The 15000-nt window shown below is 46.2% G+C and overlaps 1 protein-coding gene across 6 annotated transcripts in view; it reads right to left on the bottom strand.

Annotated features, from left to right (window-relative positions):
* Positions 1-15000, bottom strand: part of ctif (CBP80/20-dependent translation initiation factor) — a 56059-nt gene that overhangs the window by 9179 nt on the left and 31880 nt on the right. For 5 of the 6 annotated variants that reach the window (XM_027152640.2, XM_027152638.2, XM_027152641.2 and 2 more), the window contains 3 exons: positions 9698-10181; positions 9247-9546; positions 5997-6152 (listed from right to left, as the gene is read on the bottom strand). In XM_027152640.2, coding sequence (XP_027008441.1) covers positions 5997-6152; positions 9247-9546; positions 9698-10181 — 940 coding nt within the window. Of the gene's footprint in view, positions 1-5117; positions 5653-5996; positions 6153-9246; positions 9547-9697; positions 10182-15000 lie in introns of those variants that run through there. The other variant, XM_047805648.1, reaches the window with a different exon arrangement.

The raw sequence follows: 15000 nt of genomic DNA on the forward strand, positions 1-15000 counted from the left end.
GCTAAGAACTCATTATAAACATCACACACTTAAGACACAACACTGGTAAGACAACGGGACGAGGAAGCAAACAGTCTGCATGAGCATCAAACACAAACTCCCTGCTGACTGAGAAACACAAGATGAGACAAGAAAATCAGCTTTTTTCCTTCATCTAGCACTTACCATCTGCACGCGCGCGCACACACACACACACACACACACACACACACACACACACACACACACACACACACACACACACACACCATAGGCACATCAGTAGAATATTTATAGTGTCACTGCATCCTGCTGCTACATCACACACGTTCAATTCCATAAATACTGGAACACATTTCCGTTAATAAAAACTATTACTATCACCTAGAACTTATGACGCACGGACAAACCTAAGGACCGTGGAGCTTTTGTTAAGAGCGATGTCATCACAAATTCCACCAAAGTGAAGGATATTTAAGCTCAGAAGCTGTAGAGCGCTGCCAGGAGGTTACGACCTCAACACTCCAACACAGGGCTGGATGATACGGTGGGAGAAAAAAAAATAGAATAAACCGATGACCTCATGACCCGGCTCGCCTTAAAAACTGCCTCGGTTTACAAAAGTTTCCATTTTTAACACAAATTTAAATCAGCAACATCGCAACACCACAGAAAATGTGTATGATGTCGGAATATCATTCATCACAATGTCAATAGTGTTCTATCCTTATTGCCCAGCCGTCGGCATCAGCGTCAACATCGACAACGACATCAAGATCAACAGAACACGTCGAAGGACACAAAATCAATATGTTATATTTAAAAGCCATCTCCGTCTCTGGATCCGAACGGCGATGACTGACTCAACGAGAGCACGTAACAAAGATTTTATAGAAGACTCGGTGCTCCTCTTTTTTTATTTTCTCTACAAGAGCTGTTTCAGCAGGTAGCGACTGCAGGTTTGCCGGAATTTCTACGCCGATAAACAAATCGCTTATTTACCGTTAGCGTCGTTTTATAAAGGGGGTGCCGATACTTATGTACAGTAGCTATCGTCATCCCACTGATATTTAACGCACGGGAACGGACAGCTCGGCCGAGGGAACGGACGCGGCCTCGGGTGTCGTGAGGCTCGGAGGCTTTGGGATGGTGACGGTTTAGAGACTGCAGTGATGATAAAAAGCAAACGTACACGCTTAAAAAAAAAAAAAAAAAAAAAAAGGATATAAAATGTATCTAAAAATATAAAAACTATATCATCACGAACACAAGTTCATTGATTACGGATAACAGTAATGACGTTCGTTATAAATACGTTTTTAAGGTCACTTATTACGTGCGTCACGTCGGCTTGTTTTCGCAAAGGGCGCCAAAACTTATGAAGCCGCCTTCGATCCTGTGATGTTTAATAGACGGGAAAGGATCCTCTGGAACAAAGCAGCGAACGCTCGACGTGTGGTGAATTAAATTCCGTGATTCATTTTTCTTGCAGAGTGAGAGAGCGAGGTGAGTAATGGTTTCCCACGAGTGTGCTACACAAAAGAACGTGTGTGTGTGTGTGTGTGTGTGTGTGTGTGTTTGGTTGAACGAAGATGACTTTTTTTTGTGTGTTGTTAGATGAATTTGAGGTCGCAGTGTGTGAGCATGTCATTTGGCTGCCCACCATCGTATTATGTGCTAGCTCTTAGCTTCGGGGTAGAGAGGGTAGCTGTGTGTGTGTGTGTGTGTGTGTGTGTGTGTGTGTGTGTGTAACAGTAGATGTCTTACAGAGCAGAGTGTTGGGCAGGAAAAGCACTCGGTACTGATACAGGCAGCTCTTTGTGAGAGCGGGGGCCTGCTGTGGCCTGGCACTCGCCGACGATCAAAGCCCAGACGACGAGGCCTGTTCAGCATCTCGCAAAAATGTCTGACAGCAGCGGGGAGTTGTTAAAAGGCTCCACGCAAGCCGAGCACGCACTTTATTTCACACCTCCATCCAGACTTAGCACGAGACTCTACGTCTGTTTGCGTTTACCGCTTTATCGTTTCATCGGGACAGAAACGAGCGTCTGTCTTTGTGCACTGGCTGGACGTTTGGCGCTAAAAGCTTTCTACGGACACCGCCTTCACCACGGCGCTGGGGTTAAGCGCGCGGCTCGTGCCCGAAGTGTACCGCCCTTACGTTCAGGGTGTGATTAGCGTGAGGCAAACCGGGCTGCGTGCTAGCTGGTGCTAATGATGTAGCATCTTCCAGCCATGCGAGGTAGCGTCCATCAAAACGTATAATACAAATCTAAGGAGAAAAAGGAAAGACGAGTGTAATACGAGACAATCTGCAAGTGGAAAGTTCAGGGAGCCACTCGAAAGAGTTGCAGGACGACGTGAAAGCAGCAAGAACGGTTACATTCATCCATTCAATCATCTTCTATCGCTTATCCGAACTACCTCGGGTCACGGGGAGCCTGTGCCTATCTCAGGCGTCATCGGGCATCGAGGCAGGATACACCCTGGACGGAGTGCCAACCCATCACAGGGCACACACACACTCTCATTCACTCACACACTCACACACTACGGACAATTTTCCAGAGATGCCAATCAACCTACCATGCATGTGTTTGGACCGGGGGAGGAAACCGGAGTACCCGGAGGAAACCCCCGAGGCACTGGGAGAACATGCAAACTCCACACACACAAGGCGGAGGTGGGAATCGAACCCCCAACCCTGGAGGTGTGAGGCGAACGTGCTAACCACTAAGCCACCGTGCCCCCCCCCTGCGACAGATGTAAAATAATATTTGGAAAAACATGACCAGCTGTTGCCATGGTGAAGATTTTTTTTTTTTTTTTAAACATTTACAGACAGGCTTCGGCGTCTGCTCCGTTTTATCTCCCTCAACCGTGAGCTCCACTCTTTTGGGAAGGATTTCCACTAGGTGTTGGTGTCAGAGTCTGTGCAGAACACTCGAGAACTCCACAGACTTTAACTTTGTCCTCGCCTTCAAACCAGACTTGTTGGAACAGGTTTGGGTTTCACCTTTAGTTCCAGTAAAACTGTCATGCTGCCACATACAAAGACATCGTGCACAACCGGGTGCTTCCAAACCTTGTGGCAGGTTCGGAGAGGAACCACGTATAAGTGTGACGGTCAGGGGTGCGCTTAATTTTGCACTGTGTGTAAGTGACGGACACAGTACGACATGGACGTAACTGTAAATGGATAAAAAATATGCTGTGTTGTTCATAGATAGACGGATGGAGAGATTTGAGTTGGTTTAGCTGCAGGAGTTTCCCTGGTTTTCTTAGAGTCTGTGAGAACTTCAGTATCCACGGTAACCACGGAAATATTCATGTTCTCGTCCCTCAGGAACTTCGGATTCGGGGTATGAGGAGCAGGAAGTCTGCCTGCTTCCCATGTTCCAGGAGTTACTGGTCTGTGTTTCACCGAGCGCGACTGGTAAAGCCATGCGGCTCTGCGTAACCCGAGCCGGTGGCTGTCGCGACCCGGCACTCTCGGGACATCATTATGGGATATCTCATGGCGAACATAAAGCAGCTGTCTCCCGGGAGACCGGAGTCGAGAGACCACTTCAGTCACTACACAGACCACCAGACCTGTAGTACTTGGCTCTGAAGTCCAACACACACACACACACACACACACACACACACACACACACACACACACACACACACACACACACACACACACACGTATCCTCTCTCATATGAATTTCATGCCGGATTAGCAGCTAGGACCACACAGCTCTACACATGTTCTATACATTTTCTGTTCTTTACATTCGGAGCACATACCGTATACACACAGTGGAGGTACGAACTCACCAGCATACAGTAAATCTACACTAAATAAGATTCCGGACGCTTTCACTTTCATCAGTTAATATAATCCCGGTGTGTATATTCACTTCATTCACTCACACCTCCAGGGTTGGGGGTTCGATTCCCACCTCCGCCTTGTGTGTGTGGAGTTTGCATGTTCTCCCCGTGCCTCGGGGGTTTCCTCCGGGTACTCCGGTTTCCTCCCCCGGTCTAAAGACATGCATGGTAGGTTGATTGGCATCTCTGGGAAATTGTCCGTAGTGTGTGTGTGTGTGTGAGTGAATGAGAGTGTGTGTGCCCTGTGATGGGTTGGCACTCCGTCCAGAGTGTATCCTGCCTCGATGCCCGATGACGCCTGAGATAGGCACAGGCTCCCTGTGACCCGAGAGGTTCGGATAAGCGGTAGAAAATGAATGAATCTGTTGCGGGTCCATTAATTAAACATGCGTAATAATATTAAGGATTTCCAAAGCGGTCCGCCATTTATATTAAAACTGTGATGATGATGATGATGATGATGATGATTAAAAAGCAATTACTTGATGTAATCATATGACTACCATCGAAAAACCTCCACTTCCACACCCACACTTCTCTGGACTCACCTGTCATGTAGTTACACATCAGGAGTGCACACACACACACCTGTAATTACCAAACCTGTCCTGCTGCTCGCACACACGCATACACAACACACACACTCACACACACTGCAGCACACTTTACATCTGGCTGCCAGACAAGATGCCATGTAAACAGCATGTAATAGCGCTTGCTCTCTCCCTCTCTCTCTTTCTTTCTCTATCACACACACACACACGCACACGCCCACACACACACACACACACACACACACACACACACACACACACACACACAGCATCTTTAGTCCCAGAGGAGAAAAAGGGTCCTTATTTATTATTTAAACATTATATAATTCATTTCCAGAAGATGTTGATACTTTTTTAAGGAGTTTCACGTCAGCGCTTTGTGCCAGCGTCCGGTTTCCGTGAGATAAGAGAAAAGCTCCGTTCTGTGACTGTTCCGTATACTGTAGCTGCCGTAACATTATATAAATGACAACAGGAACGAACCTGTTTTCTCTTCTCTACTAGTCGACTCTCGCTGAACCTACTGGGCATTGTCAGGACTGTTTGCACGGAGTCACGTGGCCACGGGGACACTTCGGGTACGTTCGGACGCTCTGGCGCCGTTGGTTCGACCGCGACTGCGATGGGTTTTGCACCGAATATGAAATCATTTGCATAATAGAAGACTTTTATTTTAAGCAAGCTGTAAAAAAAAAAAAAGCTCTGCACACAGCACTGGGCTTTTTATTGAGTTAAAGGATCTTGCCAGAGACGTTTATGATGATTTCTCAGCTTGACGCCTTCCACAATCCTTCCTCCAGTCGCACAATCCTTCTCTGTGTGTGTGTGTGAGCGTGTGTCTGTGTGTGTATATGTATGTATGTGTGTGTGAGTGTGCATGGGGGTGTGTGTGTGTGTGTGTCTGTGGGATAATATTTTACAGCTCTTCATGCCACCGTACCCTTTGCTCTAGGATAAATTCTCCAGTGGTCTGATGGCGTTAATGGTGTTACCCCCTACACACACACACGCTCATCTACCCCCACTAATCCAACCCACCCCCCTCTGGGACAGTTCTTGGTGCCTCCTGGCTTCAGTAGTAAACTCAGGCTTGGATTGTACCGACACTCTGCTGAGGCTCTTTCTCATCCTGCATCCTGTTTGTCTTGATCGTGTGTTAATCTGGAACATTCTGCCTGCCGTGTCATCGCCGTGACCGGCGGAGAGCCGCTTTAAGATCTGTGCACGTCGCATACGAACACTTGCGCGCATTTACGGGGGAGGAGAAAAAAGGAAAGTGAGGTAGACGGTATAAACCCAGATATCTCTCATGATGTGTTATGTCACCATAAGCGTTACTGGATTACACTGGACGACACTTTTCCACATTTATTCCTTGCAGTTTGTTACTCGTCCTATACGTGACATCATCGTAGCCGCCGCTCCTGGCGAACTCTAAAGGAAACGTTTAGATATATTGATCTGAACATAGCTGACTAAAGCTGTAGATGTTCCACTGAACGCTATGATCTGACGGAGTGCACGGCAGGTGTGTCCTGTGTGAGGTGTAGTGAGTGATGTAGTGACGATGTGATGTAAGTGCACCTCTCGTAAGCAGGTGTAGATGGGGCACACGAGCACTCTGTACGGCTCTCCTGTGCTGCTCCTCATGGTGCTGAACACCTCACACAGGAAGGTGATGAAGCCCAGCCAGCTCTCCACGTCGGTCTGCTGCAGCTCCTCACGCCGTTTAAAGTCCCTCTGCGGAGGGAGAGACAGAGAGAGAGAGAGGGAGAGAGAGAGAGAGAGAGAGAGAGAATTAGTATAACTTTGTATAGAGCCACAGTTACCTGCCTAATTCCACAAATCCCACCCACTGTTCCACTCCAGCCAATCAAACCACAGCTCTGAGACCTAAAGCCACTAAAACCAATCAAACCACAGTTCCCATTCCTTCGATCCCTGCTCATTGTACTCAAATCAAACCCTAGTTCCTGCCCACTGCCCCCATCAAACCACAGCTCAAATAGTTCCCACCCATAACGCCATTGTATCCAATCAAATCCAAATCCAATCAAATCCAAATCAGATCACAGTTTCCACGCCCACTAACGTCATGACCAATCAGATCACAGTTTCCACACCCACTACCGTCATAACCAATCAGATCATAGTTTCCACGCCCACTACCGTCATGACCAATCAGATCATAGTTTCCACACTCACTACCGTCATGACCAATCAGATCATAGTTTCCACACCCACTAACGTCATGACCAATCAGATTGATGCATATCACACTGTAACTAGCCACCTTAGTCAAATCTCTGCCCACCTCCGACGTCACTCTGACCGATCGAACCACAGTTGCTATGACAACCTGACGCACCCCTTACCGAGTCCCCATGCCGCCATACCAAATCGCAGCGACGTTGTCCATCCAAAGTCGCTCTAACGAGCCAATCGCCAACCGTTGACGTCATTCACACTTCTGTCTTGTTTATTTACTTTCTTCACGTTCGTAAGGAATCGTTTATATCCTTCTGATCGCTTTTGTCCGTCCGACAGCCAGCAAAACGTCTTTACGTCATCGTTCTCATCGGATCACTACAGGAAGCCTTTCTGTAGCTTAGAAGCTTTTCTAACAAGGAGTGTCCCATGTATGGAGCCACATCAGTGTTTCTGCTGCTTCCTCGGTGGGTCACAGCCTCAAATTAAAGCAATTAGGATGACACAGGAGTGTGCGTGTGTGTGCGTGTGTGTGTGTGTGTGTGTATGAGTGTGAATCTGTACGACACTTGGCTTAAGCACATGCTGACTGGAGCAATTATGTGCATTCTAGTTTTATGTGTGTAAAAATGAATGGAAGTGTGTGGGAGTGCGACAGACCAAGAGGGTGAAGATAAGAGTGTGTGTGTGTGTGTGTGTGTGTGTGTGTGTGTGTGTGTGTAATCCCTACTGAGAGCAGTAAGTGGGATCTGGCTAGAGAGAAGATGGAGGCTCTGGTGTGACACTATAGTGAGAAACAGGGCTCACACACGCTTCCCAAAAACACCAGACATTTAGCACCTAAACTCCACGCCATGGAATTGGACACGAGAGCACGAGCGAGAGACGGAGAAGTGAGAGCGAGAGCAGGGGCATTTCTTTTTATTCCGTTAGGGGTAAAATCCAGACTGCATCAAGTACAGTTGATTTTTTTTTCTTTAATTATCCAGTGCTGCATAACTGCACAGAATAGCAGACTTTCTAGGACCAAATCAGGAACCCTGAGGATGAAGAGCTGAGCTGAAACCTTGTCGCCAGTGTAAATAAGCGTGCGATCACACACCGAGGGCTGAGAACGACAGAGCCGTCGCTCGTCTTCGTACCCAAGTCGTCTCTTATGAGCGCTTACGGGAAGAGGAGCTGGTGAGAGAAGGAGAACAGCCCTCGGTCTTACATTCGTCTCTGAGAGCTCGGTACGGAGGGGATTTAGATTCCTACTGCTGAGGTGAATCACACGCAAGGAAATGAAACATTCCTGAGAGAGAGAGAGGGAGAGAGAGAGAGAGAGAGAGAGAGAGAGAGAGAGAGAGAGACAGACAGATAGCAACATATAGAGACAGAAAGAAAGACAGAAAGCAGGGAGAGAAAGATCAACAGACAGATATAGAAAAAAACACTGAGAGTGAGGCAAGAGAAAGATTCAGAGAGAGAGAGAGAGAGAGAGAGAGACAGACATACAGATAGATAGATAGATAGATAGATAGATAGATAGATAGATAGATAGATAGATAGATAGATAGATAGATAGATAGATAGATAGACAGCAACATATAGAGACAGAGAGAAAGACAGAAAGCAGGGAGATACAAAGATCAACAGACAGATATAGAAAAAAGACAGAGTGAGACAAGAGAAAGATTCAGAGAGAGACAGAGAGAGATGGACAGAGAGAGAGAGAGAGAGAGAGAGAGAGAGAGAGAGAGAGCAGCAGACAGATAGATAAATAAAGAATGAGAAAGAGAGAGACAAAGGAACATTGACACAGTGAGAAAGGAACAGAAAGAGAGAAAAGAGACAAAGAGACAGACAGATAGCAACATTCAGAAACAGAGAGAAACAGAGAGAAGGAGGAGCGAAACAAAGATCAACAGCCAGACAGACAAAGAAAGAAATAGAGTCAGAGAGAGAGAGAGAGGAAGAGAGAGAGAGAAGCAGAAGAAAAGGGAGAAAAAGGAACTTAAAAAGGTAGAATAAGTCTGGCAGCGCAGCAGGTGGGATGACATTTAGTGCCGCACGCCAACCAGGAACCCCTCTGAGACAGACGTCTGTCTGAAAGCAAGCAGGAGAATGAGAGAGAGAGAGAGAGAGGTGCAGAGGAGACAAAGAGAGGGAACAAATAGAGAGAGAGAGAGAGAGAGAGAGAGAGAGAGAGAGAGAGAGAGAGAGAGAGAGAGAGACTCTAAGTGAAAGGGGAAAGAGACGGAGCCGTACAGCCACGTCTCATATGTCCCCATTGATCAGGACAGAGGGAGCGTGAACACTGATGTCACTGAGCAGAAGACGTGGACGTCTGTACAGGGAACCTCACGGCCGTGCGGCTTGAGCGCAAGCACCTAATTAGAGGACCGGCTTGTGCTGGAAACGCCGTGAGACAGAAGGATGTAGGCACGAGAAGCATGGCTCTGGCTGACAGCGTTAACAGGAGCACATGGCATACGTGCGTGCGGCACCATAATCCTCTCCTCCGTCCACTCGTCCTCCGATCGCGGCGTCTTTACGGCGTGTCAGTCAGGCACGTTTCTACAATCCAGGGTCTAGTGTTTTGATCAGAAGCTGTGTTATTTAACGAGGGGTGATGAATACACACCTGTAACATGTTGAGCAGCAGCGAGCGGAACTTGGTGCCTTCCGCCATGGAGAGCGCCATCTTGTAGCAGAGTTTGGCGGCGGTGACGGCGAGGCCTCGGTCTTGGACGGCTTTGCTGTAGATGGTGTGCACGATCTCGGTGAGAGTCTCCTCCGACTGTGCCGAGCTCTGCGCCTCCTCCATAAAGGAAGTCAGCTGAGCCTCTACGCCGCCGCTGTTACTCCTCATGCTGTTCAGGATTTCTAGCAGCTTGTCCATGAGGTTACGCTGAGGCCCCGGCGTCGCCACGGGAACCTCCTCCTGTCGAGAGAGAGCGAGAGACGTGTGATGACAACAATTACAGTATGAACATTCATGAACCTTAACACTTCTCACCTGTCCATGCATCAGCCAATCAGAAACGTGTCCCTGCCCACACACACACACACACTATCGGCCTAAGTCCACTCACCTTCTCGTTCAGCCTTCTCCTCAGCCTATCTTTAGAGGACTGCAACAAGCTGAATTTTTTTCCTCCCTCCGTCTTCTCCTGCTTTCTGTTGTTCTTGTTGTCGTCTCCTGCGGCGTTGTCCTTCGCTCTGGACGTCTTGTGTTCGTTCTCGTCCTCCTTCACGCTGTCTGTGTCTTTGGCGTTCCACTGGCCCGGCTGTCTGTGCTGCTGGTGCCAGCGCCGGTTCTGGCTGTAACCATGGTGATGCCCGCGGCCCTGCTGCCCGCTTTGGTAGCCCCGCCCACTGTGTCCGTGCTTGGCGTTAAAGCCTTCTGACTGGGGGTCGGCGATGAGCTGTTGCATTGGATTGGTCGACTGATGTTGGGAATGTGATGGAACCTGCTGATGTTGCTGCTGCAGATTGTGAGATTTAGGCCCTCCACCTCCTCCACCACCACCACCACCAACTCCTCCTCCTCCTCCTCCAGAAGGACGCTGCTGTCTCCTGGAAGAGAAACAGGAGAGTATGAGCAGAGGGTGAGAAGGACATGCCAGTACACGGGCCGCCGGCGTGCAGGCTCCGAGCGACGACGCCCATCTGCTCAGAACCGATACACACGTCCTGTCTCGCTCGTTAACTTAACAAATCCTCAAGTCACCTTATTGCCTTGGTCCTGAGTCTCATTTCCCACCATGAGAGTCTTTTATATACTAGAATTTATATACATTGCTTAGTGTACAAAGTCCTAAGTAGCTAAAGTAAAGTAATAACGTATGTCAAGCTAGTTTGCCTGAAAAGGTTTCTATGTAACGTAGCTGAAGTAAATGTTTTATCTCCCCAATGGACGTCGATCCTACGTGTCAAGCGTCCAGCAAAATTCAGATTAAAAACAAAACACGGACTCTATCCGCTCGGCTGTCGCTCTGTCCGCGCAGATGTTTACGCTCAAACGGTAAATAACATTATCTTATTTAAAGGTGTCTGAATGCGCGATTTTCGTCTCTAGGCTCGACGTGAGACGTTTTAAGCTTCGCTCCGTCTTCAAAAAGACGTCGTGATCGAGGGCAGATGTGAGCGGCATTTCCGGTCGTCCGCTTCCTATCGAACGTGGCTCGGGGAAATGATCGAAAGCCGTATGTATGTATGTATGTATGCTAGACAACAGAGAAAAATAATAAGTACCTCGTGTTGCACGGATCGTTTATATATAAAAATAAATAAATAAATAAATAAAGTTTTTATTACGAGTCTTTCATTCTGATCCTACGATGCGTTCGCAGTTCCAAGAACATGTTTGGCTTTTCTTTCCTGACTCCATGCCATTTTGTACATGTCTTTTTTTTTCCTCCTCAGAGCTGAAGAGGCGGTGGGAGCATGTGTGCTTTGTTGCCCGTTCGCCTCTCGGGTTTAAATCCGGCCCGAGTGGCAGACGCGTTAAGAGCGAGTGAGCGCTGTTAAGAGATCCCACTCTTCCACGGCTGACCTAGATTCATCCGGAGCAGAAAGCACGGGCTTTTGACGAACTGCGCTGGAAGATGTTTGGGTTGTTCTTCTGGCCTTTATTTCTTTATTCTGGTCTGTTTTTAAACCGAAGCGGCACAGATGTTAGAGTTAAACGCCGGTGTAGATGTTACAGACGTCCGACTCCACGTGTTTAGGGCATCCGACTCGTTCAAATTATGAACGAACAGAAAAAAGATTTTTTTTAACACTCAGAACTGAAGAGGTGGCGTTATATTTTTCTTCAGGATGGTTTCAGTCAAAACAACAACAAAAAAAAAAAACATAAGTGCAAATATTACTGGATAAAAATACAACACATCGTTATGTAATAAACCGTGTGTATGAAACTATTCACTGGCTTTAAACTGATTTAAAGGTGGGGTCTCCGTTGTTAGAGAAATGCTTCAGAAAACCGAGTCGGAACGACGAACAAAACAGATACAAATCAAACATGTAGCCAATGAGCAGAAAGGGGCGGGGCTTGTCAATATGCGGCGGAGAGAGTGTTCAGTGCGCATGTGTGACATTAGCAGAAAGCGGTTTTAACATCGACATGGAGGATAAAAACAAAGAAAGAAAGAGAAGAAAGACTTACGATAAGGACAAGAAGTAGGACGTGTTAATATAGGATCAGCTTTCCAGCGCTGGAGAGAACTGAAGGAGCAGGAAGTTGGCCACATATTCACAGGTTGGAGTTTCCCGAGTCAATAACTCCTGAGCTAAACGCTGTTACTACACAAATAACACCTCTTTTCTATCGTAGTAATGTAGAGAGGCAGCTACAACCGCGTTTTGTGTAGTAACAGCGTTTAGCTCAGGAGTTATCGACTCGGGAAACTCCGACCTGTGAATATGTGGCCGACTTTACTTAAGACGCCGAGGCGCTTTTTTCCTTCTCGATAGGTGAGTAACGTTGGTTTTGCTTTGTTACACAGAACTAATATATGCCTTTGTCCTTTATATCATTATGCTTGTGTGGCATTTTTGCTTGTTTGTTTATCTGCAATCGTATTGTTCTTCCCTTCAGCTATGATAAAAGCACGTTTCTTTCCATTTTTGCCTGGGTTACGTATGTATGTGTGGGCGGAGCTATCGATACAGGGGTGGGACCCATTTGGGTTAGGGGTGTGTTTGTTTTGGTGATTTCAAATGTCAACATTGGCTTTCAAACAACGGAGACCCCACCTTTAAAATCCGGGGGAAAAATCGTGCCGAAAATCTTTCAAATCAATTTGATCAAATTCAAGTTCGCTTTTTTTGTGGATTCTCACAAAAAAATTATTACAGCAATTATTACAGGATAAAAAGTCACGTGTCTCGTTACTGAGTGAACAAAGTGTAAGACGTATTTCTGAAAAATAATTCCGCTCCGGTTCGGGCCACTTCTCTTAAAATCACGTCATGTAAAACCATATAAATAAACAACCGTTTGCACGTAACAGAGCAAGAGAAAAACCCAAACCAAAAAAAAAAATAAATAAATAAAAGAGGAGTAAACATGAGAGAGTGTCAGAATGAATAGGACATAAATGCAAAATAAGAGTTTTGTGAGAGAAAGACACAATAAGGGTTTAATAGCTAAACTAATCTAAGGCTTGAAGAGGTAACAGGTGATCACATCCAGGTAACAGACCAATCACGGGAAAGGGGCGGAGACGAGCCTCAATGATCAACCCACAGCTCACGTGTTCAGAGGTAAAAAGCAGACCGTGTGACACGTGACGTAAACTCGAGTCGACGAATTTGCTCCGTGATCGGAAAGATGCACCGATTTAAAGAAGGAAAAAGAAATTAAATAAATAAATAAACAAATGCCTGTATTGCCTCTGAGGTTAACACATGCCTTAGGATGAAAATAAATAAATAAATAAATGTCCCAATAGTTTGTAAATACAACAGGAATGTTTTTGATGACCATCTGGGAGTGAAACCAAGCCGGTTCCGTTTGCGGCGTCCGCTTTAAATAAAAGCCACTCGTTTTCATTAGAGCACATGGAGGCTACGCTGCGGCTAACACGGGGAGCGGATCAAACGGCAGCCTCGGGGCGAAGCAGAGACTCGATGCCCTCAGAGAGCGTCCGGTAACACACTTAACCTTTGTAGTTGCACCAGTGCAGGAATTCCCCGTACACGTGCGTGGCTCTTAATGGCAGAGTGGAAAAAAGACATCAGGGCTCTGACCGTGGCATTTTCCTTCTTTACCATGGTTAACCCGCCATGACCTGATGACAGGGCAGGAAATCTTTTACACACACACACACACACTAACACACTAACACACACGCACACACAAGCTTGGGGCCTCCTAACAGGCTCAGATTCCTAACGGCCCTAGAGTGCTGGAGTGACGTGACGTGACAGACGGCCGCACCCTCGCGGGGACGGATACGGGAACGAGCTAAAGACGGATTTTATTGGAATTGGATTGTTAACTGAAACGCAGAGAAATACTTTTATCTCTCTGTATTTACACACACACACACACACACACACACACACACACACACACACACACACACACACACACACACACACCGGCTGCTTTCTTATACTTTTGAAAGTCTTGGTGCATTTATTTATTTATTTTTGGTCAAGCTTTTTGTCATATTTCTGTTGGTCAGGCTTTCAAGGTTGCCAGATTGTTCTTTAGTAGTCATTTTAAATCGAAGGTTGTGGGCTTTAATAACGTTTAGACTGTTGCCTTTAAACTGATTAAAAATAAAAGGGGGAAATAAATAAATAAATAAATAAATAAACCAGACGTAGAAGATGTGCACTGATTCGCATCACGTCGATCAAATATTATTTGTCAGGAAAGAAATTTGAATAAAATCACCAGAGGCAGGAATAAGAAAGTTAATTACCCTGATCCCTGATCAACAATGACTGCTGGTCTGAAGCCAAATATTTATTTATTATTATTATTATTATTGTTATTATTATTATTGTTGTTTTTGTATCTTCGGTAGCGAGAAAGCCAGCGGTCGTGACGCAAGGACGGACGAATATGAAGACAAAAGAAGGAGAGGTTTTGTTGTTACTTTGCTGTGGGCTGAGAAACAGACAGCCAGGATTCTATTGATGGTCAGCCTTCTTTATGGTCAGGGAATTTGTGCAAATTCGGCATTATCATCTTCAGCCTTGTAATAAAATAATGATGTTTTACATCTTTTTTACAAACACAAACTCACACACACACACACACACACACACACACACACACACACACACACACACACACACACACACACACACACACACAAAGGATTAGAGCATTAAAGCAAGTCCCTGAATGTTCTCTAGGAGCAGAGTCACAATGCAGAGAAAAAAAATTCGGCTTAAATGATTTACCACGATGTTTTAATAAGAAGAGAAGAGCAAGAGAAAAGGAAGAGAAGAGAAGAGAAGAGAAAGATGAAGATGAAGAGGAGAGAAAGATGAAGATGAAGAGAAGAGTAAGAGAAAGGTGAAGATGAAGAGGAAGAGAAGAGGAAGATGAAGAGAAGAGGAAGAGAAAAGGAAGAGAAAAGAAGAGGAGAAGAGAAAGGTGAAGATGAAGAGAAGAGGAAGAGGAAGAGAAAAAACAAGAGGAAGAGAAGAAAAGAGGAAGAGAAGAGAAGTTCTCTCAGGGGTCCTGACTGAGAGCCACACAGCAGTTACTGCAGTGTCCTTCACTATACACACACATACTGTGTCTCGCTCTCTTACACACACATACTGTGTCTGTCTCGCTCTTTTACACACACATACTGTGTCTCGCTCTCTTACACACACACACACACACACAAAACACACATATACACACACACACATACACACA

This window comes from Tachysurus fulvidraco, chromosome 21 (assembly GCF_022655615.1).
Source record: "Tachysurus fulvidraco isolate hzauxx_2018 chromosome 21, HZAU_PFXX_2.0, whole genome shotgun sequence".
Lineage (NCBI taxonomy): Eukaryota > Metazoa > Chordata > Actinopteri > Siluriformes > Bagridae > Tachysurus > Tachysurus fulvidraco.